The sequence below is a fragment of the Silurus meridionalis genome, chromosome 7, assembly GCF_014805685.1.
Source record: "Silurus meridionalis isolate SWU-2019-XX chromosome 7, ASM1480568v1, whole genome shotgun sequence".
NCBI lineage: Eukaryota > Metazoa > Chordata > Actinopteri > Siluriformes > Siluridae > Silurus > Silurus meridionalis.
The window spans coordinates 9,920,389-9,939,320 of NC_060890.1; the positions used below are offsets into that span (position 1 = coordinate 9,920,389).

The 18,932-nt window shown below is 36.0% G+C and overlaps 2 protein-coding genes across 2 annotated transcripts; both read left to right on the top strand.

Annotated features, from left to right (window-relative positions):
- The first annotated feature begins 253 nt into the window (after window positions 1-253).
- Window positions 254-12,751, top strand: plcd3b (phospholipase C, delta 3b). The gene is made up of 15 exons (XM_046854556.1): window positions 254-487; window positions 1,766-1,924; window positions 3,569-3,797; window positions 4,681-4,810; window positions 5,781-6,006; window positions 6,788-6,989; window positions 7,136-7,277; window positions 7,582-7,734; window positions 8,397-8,534; window positions 8,792-8,963; window positions 9,133-9,249; window positions 9,491-9,669; window positions 9,987-10,122; window positions 10,281-10,430; window positions 11,238-12,751. Exons 1-15 carry the CDS (start codon window positions 403-405, stop codon window positions 11,360-11,362), a joined length of 2,343 nt encoding a protein of 780 aa, XP_046710512.1. The 5' UTR covers window positions 254-402; the 3' UTR covers window positions 11,363-12,751.
- A 947-nt stretch (window positions 12,752-13,698) lies between these two features.
- Window positions 13,699-18,020, top strand: nmt1b (N-myristoyltransferase 1b). The gene is made up of 12 exons (XM_046854557.1): window positions 13,699-13,780; window positions 13,892-13,997; window positions 14,105-14,249; window positions 14,679-14,797; window positions 14,918-15,009; window positions 15,769-15,885; window positions 15,962-16,132; window positions 16,317-16,425; window positions 16,573-16,743; window positions 16,962-17,129; window positions 17,220-17,357; window positions 17,506-18,020. Exons 1-12 carry the CDS (start codon window positions 13,743-13,745, stop codon window positions 17,524-17,526), a joined length of 1,395 nt encoding a protein of 464 aa, XP_046710513.1. The 5' UTR covers window positions 13,699-13,742; the 3' UTR covers window positions 17,527-18,020.
- The last annotated feature ends 912 nt before the right edge of the window (window positions 18,021-18,932 follow it).

Here is an 18,932-nt window from a genome sequence, read left to right on the forward strand (position 1 = left end):
TATGTGGCACAGGATATTGGGTAATTGTGTATCTTGTTTCCAAAATTGTGGATTATGACAATCTTTGGGTCGTTTACATCCTGGTAAAATTATCATATGAATAATTCCTATTAACAGAGAAGCCATTAGTTACTTGGGAAAGCATATAAGTGAACTAGATCTTATAGAAACCAGTGCGCTCTTCTGTGACTCCCAGTAATCGGATTGCGCAGTGTTGCCTCCGATTGTGACATCACTGGCGATGGGTGGGGCTTCTTTCATTTCGGATAAATGCGGTAAGTGCCAAAAGCAGAGGACAGAAAATCACTGGCGTTTATTCTGTTAGTAATATAGGTCAAGGGATCTGAAGCTTTGAAACAGGAGGACGCGCTGCTGAAAAGCGCACAGACCGCAGAAAGTGTAATGCTGAGAAGCGAGGACAATGCAAAGGCCGAGCACAGGAAGAGGGACGCTGCACATCAAACAGAGCAACCTCTGAGGAATTTAGGTAGGAAAAGAGAATAAACAAATGCACATCCAGTATCATGACTAATGCGTATTATTATTATTATTATTATTATTATTATAATTATCATCATCATCATCATCATTATCATTATCATCATTGTTATTATATGCATGCATCACTATTGTTATCTTGCAAACTTCTTGTCCTAAGGTAGTCTTCTTGCAGCCTAATCGAAACCAAGATCCTTAAACTAGTATATAAGAGCACCTTCAATTTCATTGCATGGAGTTGTTTGAGGATACCTGAACTCTAAGCACATTGGTTGGGAGTTGGTAGTGATTAATGTCAGGTAGAAGTAAAAAATACTTTGACCAGAGGCCATGTTTAGAAGATAACAGATTAAGTTGTTTATTTTAAAGGTGTGTCAGAAATGTTACAGTGGTGCTTTAGCCATTGGTCTTTATAGAAGTGATATATACATAGATAAAAAAACGAGAGAAAGAGAGAGAGAGAGAGAGAGAGAGAGAGAGAGAGAGAGAGAGTGCATTTATTTATTACACATACAGAGAATTAACCCAAAGCTGTTTACATAGTACAGGGAAAACAATAACACCAAAACCTCTACAAGCAGACTGAATATTTTGTGAAAGCACATCTGGTTGTAGTGGAGAAGGGTGTATTTTGGGAAAGCGGTTAAGCTTTTTATTCATGTAAAACGAGGTATGTTGGAGTACAATACTTATCTCATGTGGGTAAACTGACAGTATGATCCTCAGAGATCAATCTATTCATTCTTACAGTGTAGGTTTTTAAGAAAGAGATATTGTATTTCATATAATAGAAAAAATACACTAAACATTTTTAACCTAGACGAGAATACAGGCTTTCCTCTCTCTGAAAAGTTTAAGCTGAATAATCTCAAGCTGTGGCGTTATAGTGGAGCACGAGATAAAAGACAAAACATTGCTTAATGCTATCATTTAAAAGATTTATAATGGTTTACCGACGTGTCTGTAGAAAACAGATCTGGACAAAGTCAGGATTATTTTTTGTATTTCTGAAATTGCACATACTGTTTTTATTATGCTGCTTAGATGCACAATGAATTGAAGAGGACCACTATTCAATGCAATCAGTTCTCTTAGTCTGTCCTGCAATTCCTTTTAGTAAGCACATGGGGCTTATGCCAAGTAACAGGCCTTGGGAGCAATTTAATTAAGGTTGTTTAAAATCCTTTGTTATTTACAACCCTTTAAAATGTGGTTGGTAAAGTGCCAGATCAAAAGCCACATCCCCCTCAGTCTTTCTCTATTTTAGGTCTCCAGGATGACGGAGATGTACAGACCATGCTGCAAGGCTCCACTATGTTAAAGCTGCGTTCCCCTCGCTGGCAGAGGAAACGCATGCTAAAGCTGCAGGATGATGGCATCACAGTGCGTTGTGAATCCAATGGTACCTTCAGCAAGACCAAAACCTGTAAGTCTACCTACCTAGAGTTAGAAAGCAATGGGATTTGTATGTACAAGGGTCGGTTCCAGATCATTCTCATGGAGTCTTATAAATGTAATATTCTTGAAGTTCGATACTCTAACTGGAACCAGATTGTGGTTAATAGAGGGGAGAAGATAAAAGTACTGGTAGATTCTTCAGCTGTGTGAGCTTGCAGTGTGGGAGCTTTTTCAGTAAGGTGGAGGTTTAAAAATAAGATCTTGAATTATGGGTGTGCAAACAGTGAAATAGGCAGGTCTACTGTGCCACAGTGCTGACTGTTTATTACAGGCTAGTCTATTTGTAGCTCAAACAGGGGGGTATCTCTACCAGGCCTGTAAGTTCCACTCAACTAATTAAAGGCTATGATGGGGTGGGAAGAGTTTGGTCTTTCTTTTTGTGGTTTGTTTCATATGGGTTATATGAAGGATAACCATTGCCCTGGAGGCAGTGCAGCCTGTACATAGAAACTTGGTCTTCAATTGCTTGTAGTCAGTGATGTTATTTTGTGATGTGGGCAGGACAGACTGTATGTACGCACATCAGGAAAGAAAGAACTGTAACAAACTATATGTTCTATTGTTACAGTGTTCTGACGTGTTTATTTTCTGTAATTGTACTTTTTTTCAGTACAATTCATAGTACTTTTTGTTTTACTTAAGTTCTTCTAATTTATTATTGTAAAGAAAATCGCATTTTAAAATCGTCAATAAAATATGAATACAATCAAGACCATTTTTTTTGTTAGTTATTGTGTTACAATTAATCAGTTCAGTAATTTCATTAAAAATTCAAATGGATTCTTAAAAAAATCATTAAAAAATTGGAACAAGGATGAAGGGTGTCTATTCTGATTTTTTTTTTTCTATTCTGAAGTTATTAGAGTTTTACACCACCCCGTTTAATAATTCACCTTTTGTAAACATTTTCTTAATCTTGCCGAAACATCTTGTGTAATCTTGAGTGAACTAATTTCTCCCCCTATATATATATTTATTTATTTATTTATATATTTTTTCCATTACTAATCATTGGGCTGATCCCCTTTTATGACAATGTTAAGACTTGTTAGATAATAATTAAAATGTAATTTTATAAGCATCCATCATTAGGTTTAATGTCACAGAATTGGTCAAAATAGTGAAATACTTTTTCTTAAGTATATTAAACTTAAACTCAGCAAAGGATACTACACAAAAGTAACAGTGGGGTGAAATATTTAAGTCTAAGCCATGAACTCTTGAAAATTCATGCAAAGGAGAGCTGTAACCTCTTTCCACTGCATAACCTCAAAGTGTTCTGCTGGTATGGAGAAAGATTCTCTGTCAGACACTTTGGACAGAGCAGTTTATTATAGTTACAGTGGTTACATGCTGTTTAGCTGGGCCCATATTTGTGTGTTTGTATATCAAAACCAGGTTAAACAGTAAACATATGCAAATATAGAAGTTTGTCCGGTTTATACATTTTTTCCACGTTTGTTCCTTAGATACATCACGTTCTACTGGTAACTCTGTGGTTTTCTTAGCAGGGGCTTATTTACTTTATTATTTGTATTTGTGTGATTGCAAATGTTTGTTTGGTATATATTTGAGGTTTTTTTTACACCATTTCTGTGTTCTCTGTCCTCAGTTTCCATAATGGAAGTAGAGTGTGTGCGTGAGGGCTGTCAGTCAGAGACCCTGCGAAGAATGGCTAATTCTGTCCCAGAGAAGCAGTGTCTGACCATCGTCTTTAAGGGAGGGAGGAAGAGTTTAGATTTGCAGTGTCAAAGTGCAGAGGAGGCACAACACTGGGCTCGGGGGATCTGCACCCTGCAGGACCGAATCAACAACATGAGTCATACTGAGAAACTTGACCAATATCCTTTATAGCATTTAACTGGCCAAATAGACAGAAAGTTTAAAACCATTAGATCTCCAAGTATTTAATCTCTATCAAATCTGAATATTGAGTTCACACATTAAAGTCAGTGTGGTTTGGCTGTTTTGTATTAAAGCTTGCAGATTGTCCATCCTGCTGCAGTGACAAAAAAATCCATATATACTGTAGTTCTTTAGAGCATTGCTGTGAATGAGTGACACTTATTTTTTGCCATCAAACCGTTAATGTGGACTATTTACTTTTAGCACTAAATTGCTGTGCTAATTTGCAATAAAAGTATATAGTTTGTCCTGCTTTGTTGCTCACACTGTTATTTTCTGTATAAATATTCCTACACAAGCCTTCTTGATGTTTTATGGTAATTCTGGGGAATTTTTCATATTTTTCAACTGTTAAGCTCTGTGCTACTGAGGAGAATGTTATGATTAATGACAGGGATCTATAACACCTTGCTCATTTAGTCATACATAGCAACATTCGATACCATGTGATACTATGTGACATAAGCCTTTGTTAATGGTGTCATGCCTAAGAACAGGTAACACAGCAATCTGTACAATTTCTGATCATTTCTGCCAAATGTGATCTATGCAGCTTTCAAGAGTTGAAAGTTCTGCAACCTTCTACAAAACAAGAAACCAGATAGGACGGACAGAGCTTTATAGAGTTAATTTAATAGAGAACATGATGGTGGCCTACTTGAATACAAATAGAACATAATTATGTTTATATTTTTTGGTTATATGATCACACTATCTGCAACTTAGATACAATCAATTCAGCTTTGATATTGTCTTATACTGCTACTGCATAAACTTATAACATGGTTATGTTGTGTATCAAACCCTAACTGTTCTCACCTGGATACATGGCTACCTGAGGCAGGCAGATTTAAACCAGGATGGGAAGATGACTTATGAAGAAGTGCAGAGGCTTCTCCAGATGATCAACATAGACCTCGATGAGCAATACGCCCTCAGATTGTACAAGGTTACATGACTCCTACTTCTATTGTTCTAGTGTTCTAGTGGTATAGTGACCATCATTATTTTGTTCATTTTGTGAACCAATGCCCATATGCTATAATATTCTTACTTGAGTGTTAGTGTTATGGAAATGTAATAGTATTAATTTTCCTGAATAATTTCAGCTGTCGTTTATTTAGAAAAAAATAAAATAATCTCTATGCCAGAATTTATGACTATACACTTTGGAAATACCACCATATCCTGCTGCCATTCCAAGCAGCTTTAAGCTACACTATATAGCCAAAAGTATTGGGACACCTAACTTTTTCAGCATTATTTCCTAAACTGTTACCACAAAGTTGGTTTTGGATTTGGTAATATTACATTTTCCCTTCTCTAGGAGACCCAAACTTGTTCCAGCATGACAGTGTTCCTATGTACAAATCCAGCTCTATGAAGATATGCTTTATATGTTTTAAGTGTAAGATTTTGAGTGGTCTGCTATAGAGCTCTGACCTCAACCATATTAAATATCTTTGGGATGATTTGGAACGCTGACAGAACCCTAGGCCTCCTCACCCTACATCAGTACCTGACTTTACTAATGCCCTTGTGGAACATCTCAGAAAAGTGGAGGCTATTATAACAGCTAATGGGGACTAAATGTGGAATCTAATGTTCAAAAAAGCATATGCAAATCTGCTCAGGTGTCCACAAGCCTTGTCCATATCATGTAGTTTCATCACAAATGGGGCATAAATGGAATTTCAGGATTTGTCTATGGAGCAAGATACAAATGTGAATGTGAATTATTACATGTGTTCCAAATCCAATCTCTAATAGTGACACATTTGATTAGAATAATCGATTTAAAAAAACATGTTTTTTAAGTTTAAGGGAATTTAAAGGCCCAGTGAATATTATTTTATAACTCTAGGGCACCTTGTAGCCTTTGAACATAGTTTGATCACATGTTTGTGTACATGTAACAGAAATGTGACCGGTCAGCGGATGATCGTCTGGACCACAGTGAGATCGAGCTGTTTTGTCGTGAGCTGTTGCGTCGACCCGAGTTAGATGCAGTGTTTCGGGAATACTCCTCAAATGGCCGTGTGCTGTCCACTGTGGACCTGCGTGAATTTCTAAAAGACCAGGGAGAAGACAACACTCTCGTCCATGCGCAGAGTCTCATCCTTACTTATGAACTTAATGAGTGGGGTAAAACAATGTCTTTTATTATACACTCACAAAAAATAGTGCAACCACTTTCATGCTGCTGTTTATCCATTTACTAATGCAAGTGTCTGCTTACTTCCATTCAGAGTTCAGAGACACTTTATCGTTGGCTCTCTTTATTTAATGGGGTTTGATCACTCGTTCTTTGTCCATTGGTAGCCTAATTTCGACAAGTGACCTTAAGCACGAAGACAATGATGCGACTTACTATAATATAAAAGGTGAAAAAAAGGTGAAATATGATCTAAAATCTATCGGATGGAGAAAAACAGCAACTGTATAGCCCAGTTGAATTAAAATGCATAGAAAATGAATTATTATTATTATTATTATTATTATTATTATTATTATTATATATATATTTTTTTATGTAATACATTGAATTAAATGTTGGTTAAACAAGGGAGTAAATGTACCTCAGTTTAAATGTCTGTTTATAAAGGAATATCATTAAGTGGTTGATTTATGTAAAGTTCATTATATAGATTATATAGAACTTTTTATCACGCTTTCACAAGCTTTTTGGTAGGACCCCATGTGAGCCACACAGGACTTATAAAGTTTCAAACTGGCATTTATCAATATATTATTAATTGAGTATACAGCATCATACGTTTTATATCACAAATATACAAAATGTATAAGATTTTGTATCTGATTTAAGAATGATCGGAATTAGGAAAAAAGTTACATATTGTAAAACATTCTAATATGTTATTTGATTAAGCCTAACCAACATCTGCATCTGTTCTCTGTCTTACAGCTCGAAAAAACCAGCTCATGACAGCCAATGGGTTCACCATGTACATGCTGTCAAAGGAAAATGTTGTGTTCAATCCCGAGCATGGCAGAGTGTATCAGGATATGAGCCATCCGCTTAGTCACTATTTCATCTCTGCTTCCCACAACACCTACCTTACCAAAGATCAGGTCATGAGCGAGAGCAGTGCCGAGCCGTATATACGGTAAAACACCCACATTTATACATAAACACAGCACTTGTTGACATTTAAAGTTAAAGCCATTTTTTCTTTTTTCTTCTGTGTGTGTGTGTGTGTGTGTGTGTGTGTGTGTGTGTGTGTGTGTGTGTGTGTGTGTGTGGGTTGTACAGAGCTCTTAGCAACGGCTGCCGCTGTGTTGAGCTCGATTGTTGGGATGGAGATAGAGAACCAGTAATTTATCATGGCCACACCCTTACTTCCAAAGTGCCCTTCAGGGAGGTGGTGGAGGCCATCGCTGAGTATGCATTTAAGGTGGGAACAGGGTATTTTAATAAAATATAGTTACCTTAATGCTCACCACCTTAAAATGATCGGGGCTAATGAAAAGGGTTATTATATTACATAAGGAATGATACAAGATAGTGCATGCTTTTGTATTGCTTTGTTTATTATTTATTATATTTATGATTTGATATGTATGTGTATTACTTAAAATGTATGTTTGATACAGTACAGTGTAATTACTTATGGTAAACATAGATAAAGCATAATTATAATTGTGTTCTGCCTATGTTTAAGCAATTTCTGTATTATACTGCTCTGTGACACTGCACAGGCTTCTCCATACCCTCTGATACTGTCTCTGGAGAATCACTGCTCAGTGGAACAGCAGGCAGTCATGGCCCAGCAGCTACACACTATCCTAGGGGATAAACTACTCACTAAACCTCTTAACAGTCACCAGTATGACAGCCTTCCCTCTCCAGAGGTACTGTGAAAATATATTTCCATACTGACATTCATGTCCAGCTGTATGCTGAATCTCTGTTGTCTTCCTTATATTTACACATTTTTCTTTTTTAACTACTATGTAATTATGCCTTTTTTATTTTATTTTTGGTGAGATTTTGATTCCATGTTTAGTTTTGCTCTGACTCTCTTACTTGTGCTCATCTTGTCTGTGGTCATAAAATACTATGGTTACAGTGTCAGAAATCCACAGTTACGTACATTTAACTTCTTGTGTGTGTGTTTGTGTGTATGTGTGCATGTGTGTGTGCATGCATATGTGTGTAAAAATATGTAGAGTTTTACACTATATCATATTGTATAAATAAATGTATCCATGTTCTCAGCCAGTTAGTCCAGCAGCCAGGCAGTTTTCATGCACAAACCTTTACCCTTTTTCCTGGTTAGTAGTTTATATCTGAAATGAGGTTCATTCATTTCGCATTCTTAGTCTCTGGAGTGATTTGATATTATTTTATTATGTTAACAAAATGGCCGATTATGCCTTTTTGGATGGCTTGCTGGATATGTGCTATGACTGTGCATTTTCAAATATTGGGATTTGCATCTGATAGTAGTAAATAATTTAATTTGAATAAAAATGTAAACTTGGTGAATCTCTAATTCCTTGATCATTATTAGGAGCTGAAAGGGAAAATCTTGGTGAAGGGAAAGAAGGGGCGAGTGGAGCAGGAGAGCTCCAGTTCATCTGAGTCCAGCTGCGAAGAAGACGAGAGTAAAGCAGAGGGCAAAGTCAAAGCAAAGAAAGAGAGCAAGAAGGTGAGGTTTTTGCCTGGTTATTTACTGATTATTTGTTTTCTGTAAACTATTGATGCCTGCTTGTATGTTTTTATGAAAATATATGTATGTACTCACTGCTCATTGTCCTGCTCATGTGAGGCCTTTTGTGTCTGTATTTTTGTTTTCAAGTCTTCCAGTTATTTACGTTTGTACGCTTGTCTGTGTGTGTGTGTGTGTGTGTGTGTGTGTGTGTGTGTGTGTGTCTGATGTGTGCCTGAATGGCCGTTGCTCTCCAGTGTACATGTGATTCTTCTCCAGAAGTGTCCAAGCTGAGTCCAGCGCTCTCAGACCTGGTAGTGTACACCTGCAGTGTTCCTTTTAAAGGTTTTGATCAGGCAGCCAAGAGACCTCCTATTGAGATTTCCTCCTTCTCTGAAAGCAAAGCTCTCAAACATATCAAAAATTCAGGTGACTTGTGTGTCTGTGTGTATTGATGTTTAAAGTTTCCTTAATTAAATGTAATAAATATATATGTGTATAAATTGTTTAATAGTTGGTAAAGTTTATTAATAATTTCTTAAAAAATTCCTATAGAAAACTTGTGTTACAGTTTGCATGTATCAATTTCAATTTACAGGGAAGAACTTTGTTCGGCATAATAGCCGGCAGCTGAGCAGGATCTACCCGTCTGGTCAGCGCCTGCAGTCCTCCAACTACAACCCACAGGACATGTGGAATGCCGGCTGCCAGATTGGTGAATTTTAATTCATGTTAATCTGTCAAAAATAAAAGCATGCTTTATAAGAATGCCTCTCCCACATTCTTAAAAACAAAAGTTTAATCTAGAAATGTAAAAAATATTCTATTTAATATTTAATAATTTAAAAAAAATATAAAAATATATTTTTTAGTTTCTCCCTTCTGTTCCATAAATAATTTTCTACACAATATCTATCCAAGCATACCAATGTGTTACTTGTCATCTTTTTTTACAGTGGCACTAAACTTCCAGACACCTGGGGAGCAGATGGATTTAAATCAGGGGCGTTTCTTACCCAATGGACACTGCGGATATGTACTAAAGCCCAGCTTCCTGTGCCAGCCTGACTCCGAGTTCAATCCTGAAAACACTGGGGGAGGGCCAGGACACAACCCTACACTCCTCATCATAAAGGTTGTTTGTTTCAATGCTCTTACCACCTCAGATATAATTTATTAGATCATCTCTGCTAATAACTCTACTATGTTAAGGCTAGATGTGAATCTCCCAGGAGGTTGTTATGACCCACCCAGATCCATTTGGCAGAAATATGTCTTCACACAGAAGTGATATTTTGGACATTTTACTCCTGGGTCACATAATTAAATTTGTGGTTGAACATTCGAGAGAAAGGCTAGAGCAAGATAACAACCTATGAATATGGCATTAAATGAATTAGCTGGAGAAATTTTCCTCCACTCGGTTTGTGTAATTTGTGTATTGTGTTGCAGGTCATCTCAGCACAGCAGCTGCCTAAACCAGACACAGAGAAACTCAACTCTATTGTAGACCCTCTGGTCTGGGTGGAGACTCACGGGGCTCCCATAGATAACAACAAGAAAAAGACACACCGCATTGACAATAACGGCATGTCATCACTTCTTAATGAGCATGCACAATAGCTGTTATTTTTAACTCCTGGGTGTGATTAGATACCTTAGTGAGTATGTGAGTGAAAGAGTATGTGTGTATGTGTGATTGTGTGTATTAATTCTTTCTATTCTCTCCTGTCTGCTTTTACCCAGGTTTTAACCCCAGGTGGGACTGCACTTTTAAGTTTCTGTTGCATGTGCCACAGCTGGTCCTTGTTCGTTTTGTAGTGGAGGATCATGACTACACAGCACGAAATGAATTCCTCGGCCAGTTCACTCTACCATTCACCAGCATGCGCACAGGTATATTTCAACACAAGCAGGCTGTAGAATGTACTATAATACATTACAATTTTACTATAGCCAATATACTGTGTCTATCAGCATGTGTAGTGGAAAAACTTGGAAACCCAGAGAATCTCATTACAGTCAGTAACCCAAGAACTGTTTCTGATCTACCCATTCTGTCATAGTGCCATCATAAAAATTTCAACATTCACCCTATCATCCAGACATTGCAAGTTTGAATCACGACGGTGCCATAGACATTTATAGCCAGTGCTCGCTGCATGTAGTCCCTGGTATGGAGGAATTGTGTCTTCCCTCCTTTGTCAATAAAGGACCTCCTCACCCTACATCAGTTTCTAACTTTACTAAGACCCTTGTAAGCTGAATGAGCACAAATCTCCACAACCACTCTCCAAAATCTAGTGGGGAAACTTTCCATAAGAGTGGAGTTTATTATAACAGCAAATGGGGTCTAAATGTGTTATGGGACGTTCAAAAAGCACATATGAATCTTATGATTAGGTGTCCACAAACATTTGTTCCTATAGTCTACGTGGAAAAGGGTATATCTCACTTAAGATATACCCTTTTAAGGATAACACTCTTAAGGAGTGTTATGCAGCATGGGCATCAGAAAGTGCACTTTTCTGGTATGGCTTTATGTGTCTGCAAGTATTAGACTTAACCCAACATATTAGGGTTTTACAGATGTTCAGTATTTTTGACAGTATTTATTATTCCAAATAAAGCTTAGGTTGAAAGTAAGCCTGTAAATACTAATTTCTCTGATGTGAAATTCTTGTTTCTATATCTGTTTTACAGGTTACAGACATGTGCGGCTTCTCAGATCAGACAGTTCGAGCCTCTCTCCTGCCAGCCTTTTCATACACGTCAAGGTCACACCCAATTACAGCAGCCCCAAGCACGTTGTCTCAACCAAAGCCTAGCTAAACACAGGGAATATAATGTGGTGCCTGGACTACCAACTGAGCTACAACAGTTTATATTGATGTACATTAGTAATGACCTAATTTATATTCTGTATGTGTATTATTGTTTAATCTTTAAATAGAGACTCACTGAAAGCAATCCGAATTATTTATAGAGACCAAATATTAGAAGCTAAAGAGTACATTCACTGCAGAATATAAATTAGGTTTGTCTTAATAAAGCCAGATGTTTTTGAGGTCCTAACGTTGTCCCAGAGCTTACACAGTATGCATCGACGAAGGAAATTAAAACAGGTCAAGATATTGATGTTAATATACGTATGTTTTTAGAATGACAAAGCAATACAATATCTTTTTTGCCATGTAACGTGTCAAATGTGGCAGTATCGATCAAGAGCCTTTGGGCTTCTTGTCTATGCAACTTGTGAATTGTGCTCATGGATTGAAAATGCAGCCTGTTTTTCTTCTTGATTGTAGGGAGAGAGGTACAGTATGCATGCTAGCAATTTGACAATGAAAACAGTGAAACTGAATGAAAGAAAAAATACAAAGACTCCAAAATTAACCATCCACCACACACTTTTCAGTGCTGATATGAATTTATTGTATTTTGTATATTTTAAGGTAAAACAAAACTGCTGTTGAGGCAGGAAAAATAATGGAATTTTGATATGATGGAGATGATCTTCATCATTCACTAATATTCCTCTCTGTTTCTCATATTTATATAAGTTGAATCATTGTTAATAGAAAGTATACACTTCTTTTGTTTATAACAGAACCATGTATATGCTTTGTGTATATTTTAAATGAGTGAACTTGTATTTTAAAAAATCTAAATGGCTTTTACAAACCTGACAATCATTGCTAAAGTAAGTTAGACAAAATAATAGTCTACATGCATGTGTGTTGTTTTAGCTCTATAACCACAACCTCATAATAATTTCATGTTTTATTTTAGTGGTCAGGCTCTGTTAACTCATGCATATACACCAGCATGTGTTGTGGATAGCATAGTTAATATTTGTCACACAATTAATCTCTCTCTCTCTCTCTCTCTCTCTCTCTCTCTCTCTCTCTCTCTCAAATTTTATATAACAATTTCAGTGCTTTAATGCCTTGTCTGGCAGATGTGTTGGAATTAAGCACTTCATTCTTTAGTTATCATTTGCTTGTTAAAGCAAATAGAATTTGAAACCCTCAGTGTTATTTTGGGAAAATGTAACAGTAATTGTGAAAAACTGGAAAAGTCCCTTTTGCGCTGTTCAGAAGCCATACAGTTACCTTTGTGAGATATGTGTTAAAGCTATGATATTGTCATGTACTTTAATGCCAAAGTATTTGGATCTCTAGATATACAAATAAACACTTTTTTGTTATAAAGTATTTGAGAGTTTTTTGTTATTATTTATTGCTAAAAAGATATATTTGATCCATGGTGTGGACAATGGAGCCCTCTGATGGTGGATGTTTGTACGTTTCTGAATCTAACGGAAAAACTAATGTACTCGTGCAGGTATTCATGTGTATTCATGAATGTTGATTCCACTGAATAAAACGATAGTCCTTAATCTATAGGCATGTTTTCAAAGGTTATTGCAATTTTTTTTTTAATTATTGAAGATACTGGACTTGTAAAAAACCCTGTGAATTTGAAGTTCAAAAAGCTAAAAAAAAATGTTTTCTAATAATTTTATTTTAATAAATTTAACAAAAAGGCTTTTTACTTTAGAATTATGAATTAGTGCAATCTGGACATTTAGGCCTATTAATATCCAGCTAAAGGTTTTTGTCTCCTTTTTATATAGAATTGTATTAGTTAGTAACCTATATGAATTTAGCAGTAGAAAATATCTATATCTAAGGCTATACAACATGTACTACACATAGTATTGGTTTTCTTTTATGGAGCTGTAATGCAGACATTCTCTACCTTGAGAGATTGACTGGAGTAAAAAGGTTCTGTGATCAGTGGTCCGCATACATACGCATACATACATATACTTACAGCTTTACAAACCGCAAAATCACAGTGACTGGTGAGATTTAATGTATTAATTAATAGTGACTAAATTAACTTCATTATCCACAACAGAGCCCATGTACTAATCAATTGAGATTATTAATGGGTATACATTAAACCCTGCTGGGTTCTAGTATACAGAATGAAAGTTCAGACAGCTCCTGAATTATATTTTTCAGATAATAAGGCATATCAGTATCAGGAGGGTGGGGAAAGAGAAAATAGTAGTTAGGCAGGCCCTCCCCAAAGCCTGCTGTTGTGTGAGATAAGGCCTTGCCTCATATATATACACACTCATAAACCCAAAGGATAGACACAGAGACAAAAAAAGGAGTCAACATTGGGGGCGATTCGATGCCTGAAAATATGCATATGTCCGAGGACAAAAGCCTGTAAATGCTTTTTTATTTTTAATCTTTACACTGTACAGTATGTTTGCGTCAAGAGGACATTGTGTTTGATGGTGTAAAACTCGATAATGGTGTATTTTGTTTTTTCTTCAGTGAGAAAACTTCTGAGGGTGATGTCGCTGGGAAAAAGAAAAAGAAATCAAAGAAGGACAAGGGTCAAACATGGGCAAAGGAAGGACAACCAGATCCCTTTGAAGTGGTGTGTACTTGATTATGCATTCTAGTAAAATTTATAATGCATTCATGCCACCTTTTCAACTACAGATACTACATAGAAAAAAACAGTGATATTTTCTAACCTGTTAGTTGGACGCCTTACCTGAAGAGAAGCAGCAGGAGATCCAGAGAGCACTGCACCTCTTCTCTTTAGGCCAGGGCCCACCCAAGAGCCTAAAAGATGCCCACAAGCACAACTTCTGCTTCTGGAACAGCCAGCCAGTTATGAAGATAGGTACAAAACTAATGATAGGGATAAAATAAACCTTAAATAGCAATGGCGCATATAGTTCTGATCCTAGCTTTTCTCTTCAAGTTCTCAGCACACATTCAGACACAGTTTAAGGTATTACTTTGCATTTCTTAAGCTTTTTGTTTGTTACTTTCTTATGCAACACCCCCCAACACACACACACACACACACACACACACACACACACACACACACACTTTTTTTTTTTTTTTTACTTTGAATGTATTTCTCTTCTCACATGGTAAAATGAAAGTGTGTTATGATGAAAGAATGATGATAGAAAGCTGATATTAAAAAACTGTTTGAACAAAATCTTCCCATGTGATCAAGGCCTTTCCCTCTGAGTCCTGGAATGTTGCAATGCATGTTTAGATTTGATAGTGCCCTTTTCTGACATTTCTTCTTTTAAAGGAGAAGAGGTGACGTCACATGGACCCATACAGACAGAGAAGCCGAATATTCGACAAACCTGCTATTCTCTTCCTGAAGGCTTCTGCTGGGACAAATTGGATCTAAAAAACTCCGAACAGGTCTGAGATACTGGAATGGTTAAATGATATAAGTTAGTATGGTTAGATAATGTTAACATTCAATTCTCATTTTATTCTGCAATTTTTAAATGACGAGTATTTTGCATTGTCTGTGTGTAGCTGGGGGAGCTGTGCACATTGCTTAATGAAAACTACACAGAAGGAGACGACAACACAGTTCGTTTCTACTACTCTCCTGAGTTCCTGTTATGGTGAGTGTTACTTCTGAAAGTATTCTAAAAAAGATTATATTTATAATAGCTTGATTATATATTTTAGTTAGACAAAAAACAATTCCCAGAGAGTTGGTTAGTGGCATGCTCAGGTGTTAAAAAAAGCTGATATATGAATGAAATTTGTATGTCACACATGTGTAACATGACTAATTGAAAGCTGCAAATGACATAAGATTACTAATTTAATTGTGAATGTGTCTATATACATAGTTTTAGTGTAGTTTCAGTGGTGAAATTGGTTTAGGAAAATGTAGAAAGGTAGATTAGTTTTATTAGGATTTGCAGCAGAGGGCGCCAAAAATGACAAGCGGCTTCTTTAATAATAATAATAATAATAATAATAATAATAATAATAATAATAATAATAATAATAATAATAATAATGTTTGGTTTTGCTTTTATTGTTATATTTTACATCTCTGTAAAATCAATGTCTGTGTTTTTAGATTTAATTTTACACATTTTTACTTTCTCTAATCTAACCATTTTTGTACTTTAGAAAACAGTCCTCAAAATAAATTGTAACTGTTAAATGAATTATAATTTTTTTTAGTATATTTAACTCTCATTTTTATAGCATAATTTATCTACCCCCTTATTTAATGTTGTTGACATTGTCTACTAGTCTATAATAGTCTAATGACAGGTTATACACCAAAAGAAATGTGTTGTATATAGAAAATACTTCGCAAAATATATTTACATAAATTTAAATTCTGATTGTGATTGTTTAAGGGCCCTGTGTCCCCCTGGTTGGCATCCTGAGTGGCATTGTGGAGTGCGGGTGAACTCTAACAGGAAACTAGTGGGCTTCGTTAGTGCTGTCCCTGCCACCTTTAAAATATATGACACGTAAGCACATTCTTGCTCTCAGTTTTTGCTTAGATCTTAACATATTCCAAAGAATTAAAAAACTTAAATTCCACAGAGAAAAGAAAATGGTGGAGGTAAACTTCTTGTGTGTGCATAAAAAGCTTCGCTCCAAGCGTATGGCTCCAGTTCTTATCCGTGAGATAACAAGGCGGGTCCAGCAGCAGGGTTTCTACCAGGCCATCTACAGTGCTGCTGTTGTACTTCCAACTCCTGTGACAACTTGCAGGTATAAACCTTGTTATTATGTTAATTAGATACAAATAATAATTATATTATTCTTTCTATTGTACCACTTGTGAGCAATGTGCTTTATTTCTGTTTAAAGCAGACACAAAAAACCCTTCGGATATTTGCTGGTAGTAATATATGAGTTTAATTCAATATGATTTCTTTTTGTGTTGTGTTAACAGGTACTGGTATCGATCCTTGAACCCACGCAAGTTGATTGAGATAAATTTCTCATCTCTCCCACGCAACATGACCCTACAGCGTGCACTCAAGCTGTACCGATTGCCAGAGGTAAGTCTTTATAGCGATCTCTTCTGGCTGGCCAATGCAATAAAAGATGCTGTTTATATAGAGTAATATTTCTAATTCTAATTTCTAATCTAAGTTTTATTTCATTTAGAAATACCTTGTTGCACTTTGTTTATTTCTTTTTGACAGATAAGCAAAACTGCTGGTCTACGCCTAATGACCTTGGCTGACGTACCCAAAGTGCAAGACCTTCTGAGAGACTATCTCAAAGACTTTTATCTTCTCCCCATATTAAACAAGGAAGAGACTCAACACTGGCTCCTGCCCAGAGATGGAATCATTGATACGTATGTAGTTGAGGTTAGTTTACATACATCATACAAAGGTCATGGAAACCTTCGAGTAGGAAAATATATTAAACCTCTTCCATGTTATTTTCACTTCTACATTCTGATTAATTTGTGGTCAAAACATTTGTTCTCATGTATAACAATGAAACTGTGTAACCACATAAATGAGAAACATCTATTTCTATGCTCCCATCATTCGCTGATAATAATGAAATAATGTTCTTGCAGGATTTAGGTGGTGAAGTAACTGATTTGGTTAGTTTTTATACCTTGACCTCCACTGTTTTGAATCATCATACCCATCACAGCCTGAAGGCAGCATACTCTCTATATACGGTCACTACTGCTACCCCACTACAGCAGCTCATCGAGGATGTCCTCATCATAGCAAAAGCAGTGAGTCTGTCTATATATGTTATGAAACTCTTTGGAGTGGAACAGTGTAAGGAAACTGAAACTCCAGTCACCATCATCTTTACCTTTCAGAGAGGATATGATGTGTTTATGGCCCTGGATGTTATGAGAAATAAAGCATTTCTGGAACCTTTGAAGTTTACACAAGGAGACAACACCATGCATTACTACCTTTACAACTGGACCTGCCCTACCATAACCCCAGACAAGGTGACCACAATATTACAAATAGTTGTGTGATAGATATTTCCTGCATGTAGCAATACATTATGCAGCTGCAGGATAAACTGTGTGAAAGCAGAGAATGAAATAGAGGTTGTGGATCACATAGATGTAAATGTCTTTGTTTCTGTTTCAGGTCGGCACGGTGCTCAAGTAATATCCGCAGGAGTTTTCAGAGGAGAGGAGATGCTGCTGCTGGCTGTTCTTGTTTCTGTAATGTTTAATAAACTGATCAGCTCAAATGATATCAAGATACATATAAGCAGCTCAAGAACACACCAGAGTAGCAGCGTCAATGAGAGTGGTTGAAAATTATAAGATTACATATTTTGTTAACGGTTGTTAACATATGAACCATAAAATACAAATGATATCTATTACAATAGTTTGATTTGAAATATCAAGTTAACAAGAAGCTAATGAAAATATGCTTACCATTGTATAAATTCATAACAATCATTTTTGTGAATAGAGACACACATGGACAGAAATAATGTAGGATAATTTTCACCCTAATGATCAAATCGATAATTAGAAGAAAATAAAGATGTTCTAGTTACATACGCACCCTTTAAATGTTTTATAGCAGTATTTAATTGTGAATGAGTTTCTATTTCTTTTTGAACAATAAAATAAATTTATAAACAAATAGTGAAACTATTAGCTGTTTTTTTTTTACACAGTCTTGAATTTGGCCACTAATACTGGATAAAATATGGCGCAAATATACAAAAAATAAATGAAAATACCCAAGTTTCAAATATTCATGATCAGCCATAAAAATGTGAATACAATGTTAGAACAGGATGCTTAACTGGACTTGATATTCATTCCAGTTATCCAGAGCAGCCTTGGCCTTAGAGCCGGTACATTTGAAGTTCTATCGTATTGCTCTGCTTGCATGAATCGCTTATGCGCCATCTGTTGCACAGGGATCTCAAGATAAAAAAAATTTGAAGGTGAGAGAGAGAGAGAGAGAGAGAGAGAGAGAGAGAGAGAGAGAGAGAGAGAGAGAGATGGGCAGAAAAGTCTGCTGTTTTTAGTGCATTCTTAGTTGACCTCAATGTCTTTTCATTTTCAAAAAACAGGTCTGAAATGTTATAAGACCAGTGATATCTACAGAGGGCACCACAATGAAAAAACTAAAAAACAACAGTTAATTTGCCATTTTGTTGAATGGCATACATGTCTAATGCATTTCTAATGTATTTTTTTTCGTTGTCCAGTCCATGTAGAATTTTTACAGCTTTATAAAGCCATTACACTAGCCATTTCATCCTTCTGTATCAACTGGGAATCAACTTTCTTACAATAGACAATACACATTGTTTGTTTCAACACTGTTTACACCAGAACAGTAAAAGTGTGTAAATCATTATCAGCAAACCAGAGGAAGCATTGCAAAATGTTTTGGAATCTGAATGTTACACCATTACATTTTCCATAAAAAAACCAAACCAATATATTTTGCATTATAACAACTAATACCATTATAACTACTATTATTATTTATAATTTTTTTATTTATAATAACGACGTCATTACATTATAATGATGTGCCAC

What these genes read in the sequence shown, in the direction of transcription:
- plcd3b (XM_046854556.1), top strand. Translation starts at nt 403, where the DNA reads ATGCTGAGAAGCGAGGACAATGCAAAGGCCGAGCACAGGAAGAGGGAC. An exon ending in ACAGCCTTCCCTCTCCAGAG is followed by an intron (nt 7,735 to 8,396) that starts GTACTGTGAAAA and finishes GATCATTATTAG; the next exon opens with GAGCTGAAAGGGAAAATCTT. An exon ending in CAAACATATCAAAAATTCAG is followed by an intron (nt 8,964 to 9,132) that starts GTGACTTGTGTG and finishes TTCAATTTACAG; the next exon opens with GGAAGAACTTTGTTCGGCAT.
- nmt1b (XM_046854557.1), top strand. Translation starts at nt 13,743, where the DNA reads ATGCCTGAAAATATGCATATGTCCGAGGACAAAAGCCT. An exon ending in TCCTCATCATAGCAAAAGCA is followed by an intron (nt 17,130 to 17,219) that starts GTGAGTCTGTCT and finishes TTTACCTTTCAG; the next exon opens with AGAGGATATGATGTGTTTAT. An exon ending in CTACCATAACCCCAGACAAG is followed by an intron (nt 17,358 to 17,505) that starts GTGACCACAATA and finishes TTTCTGTTTCAG; the next exon opens with GTCGGCACGGTGCTCAAGTA.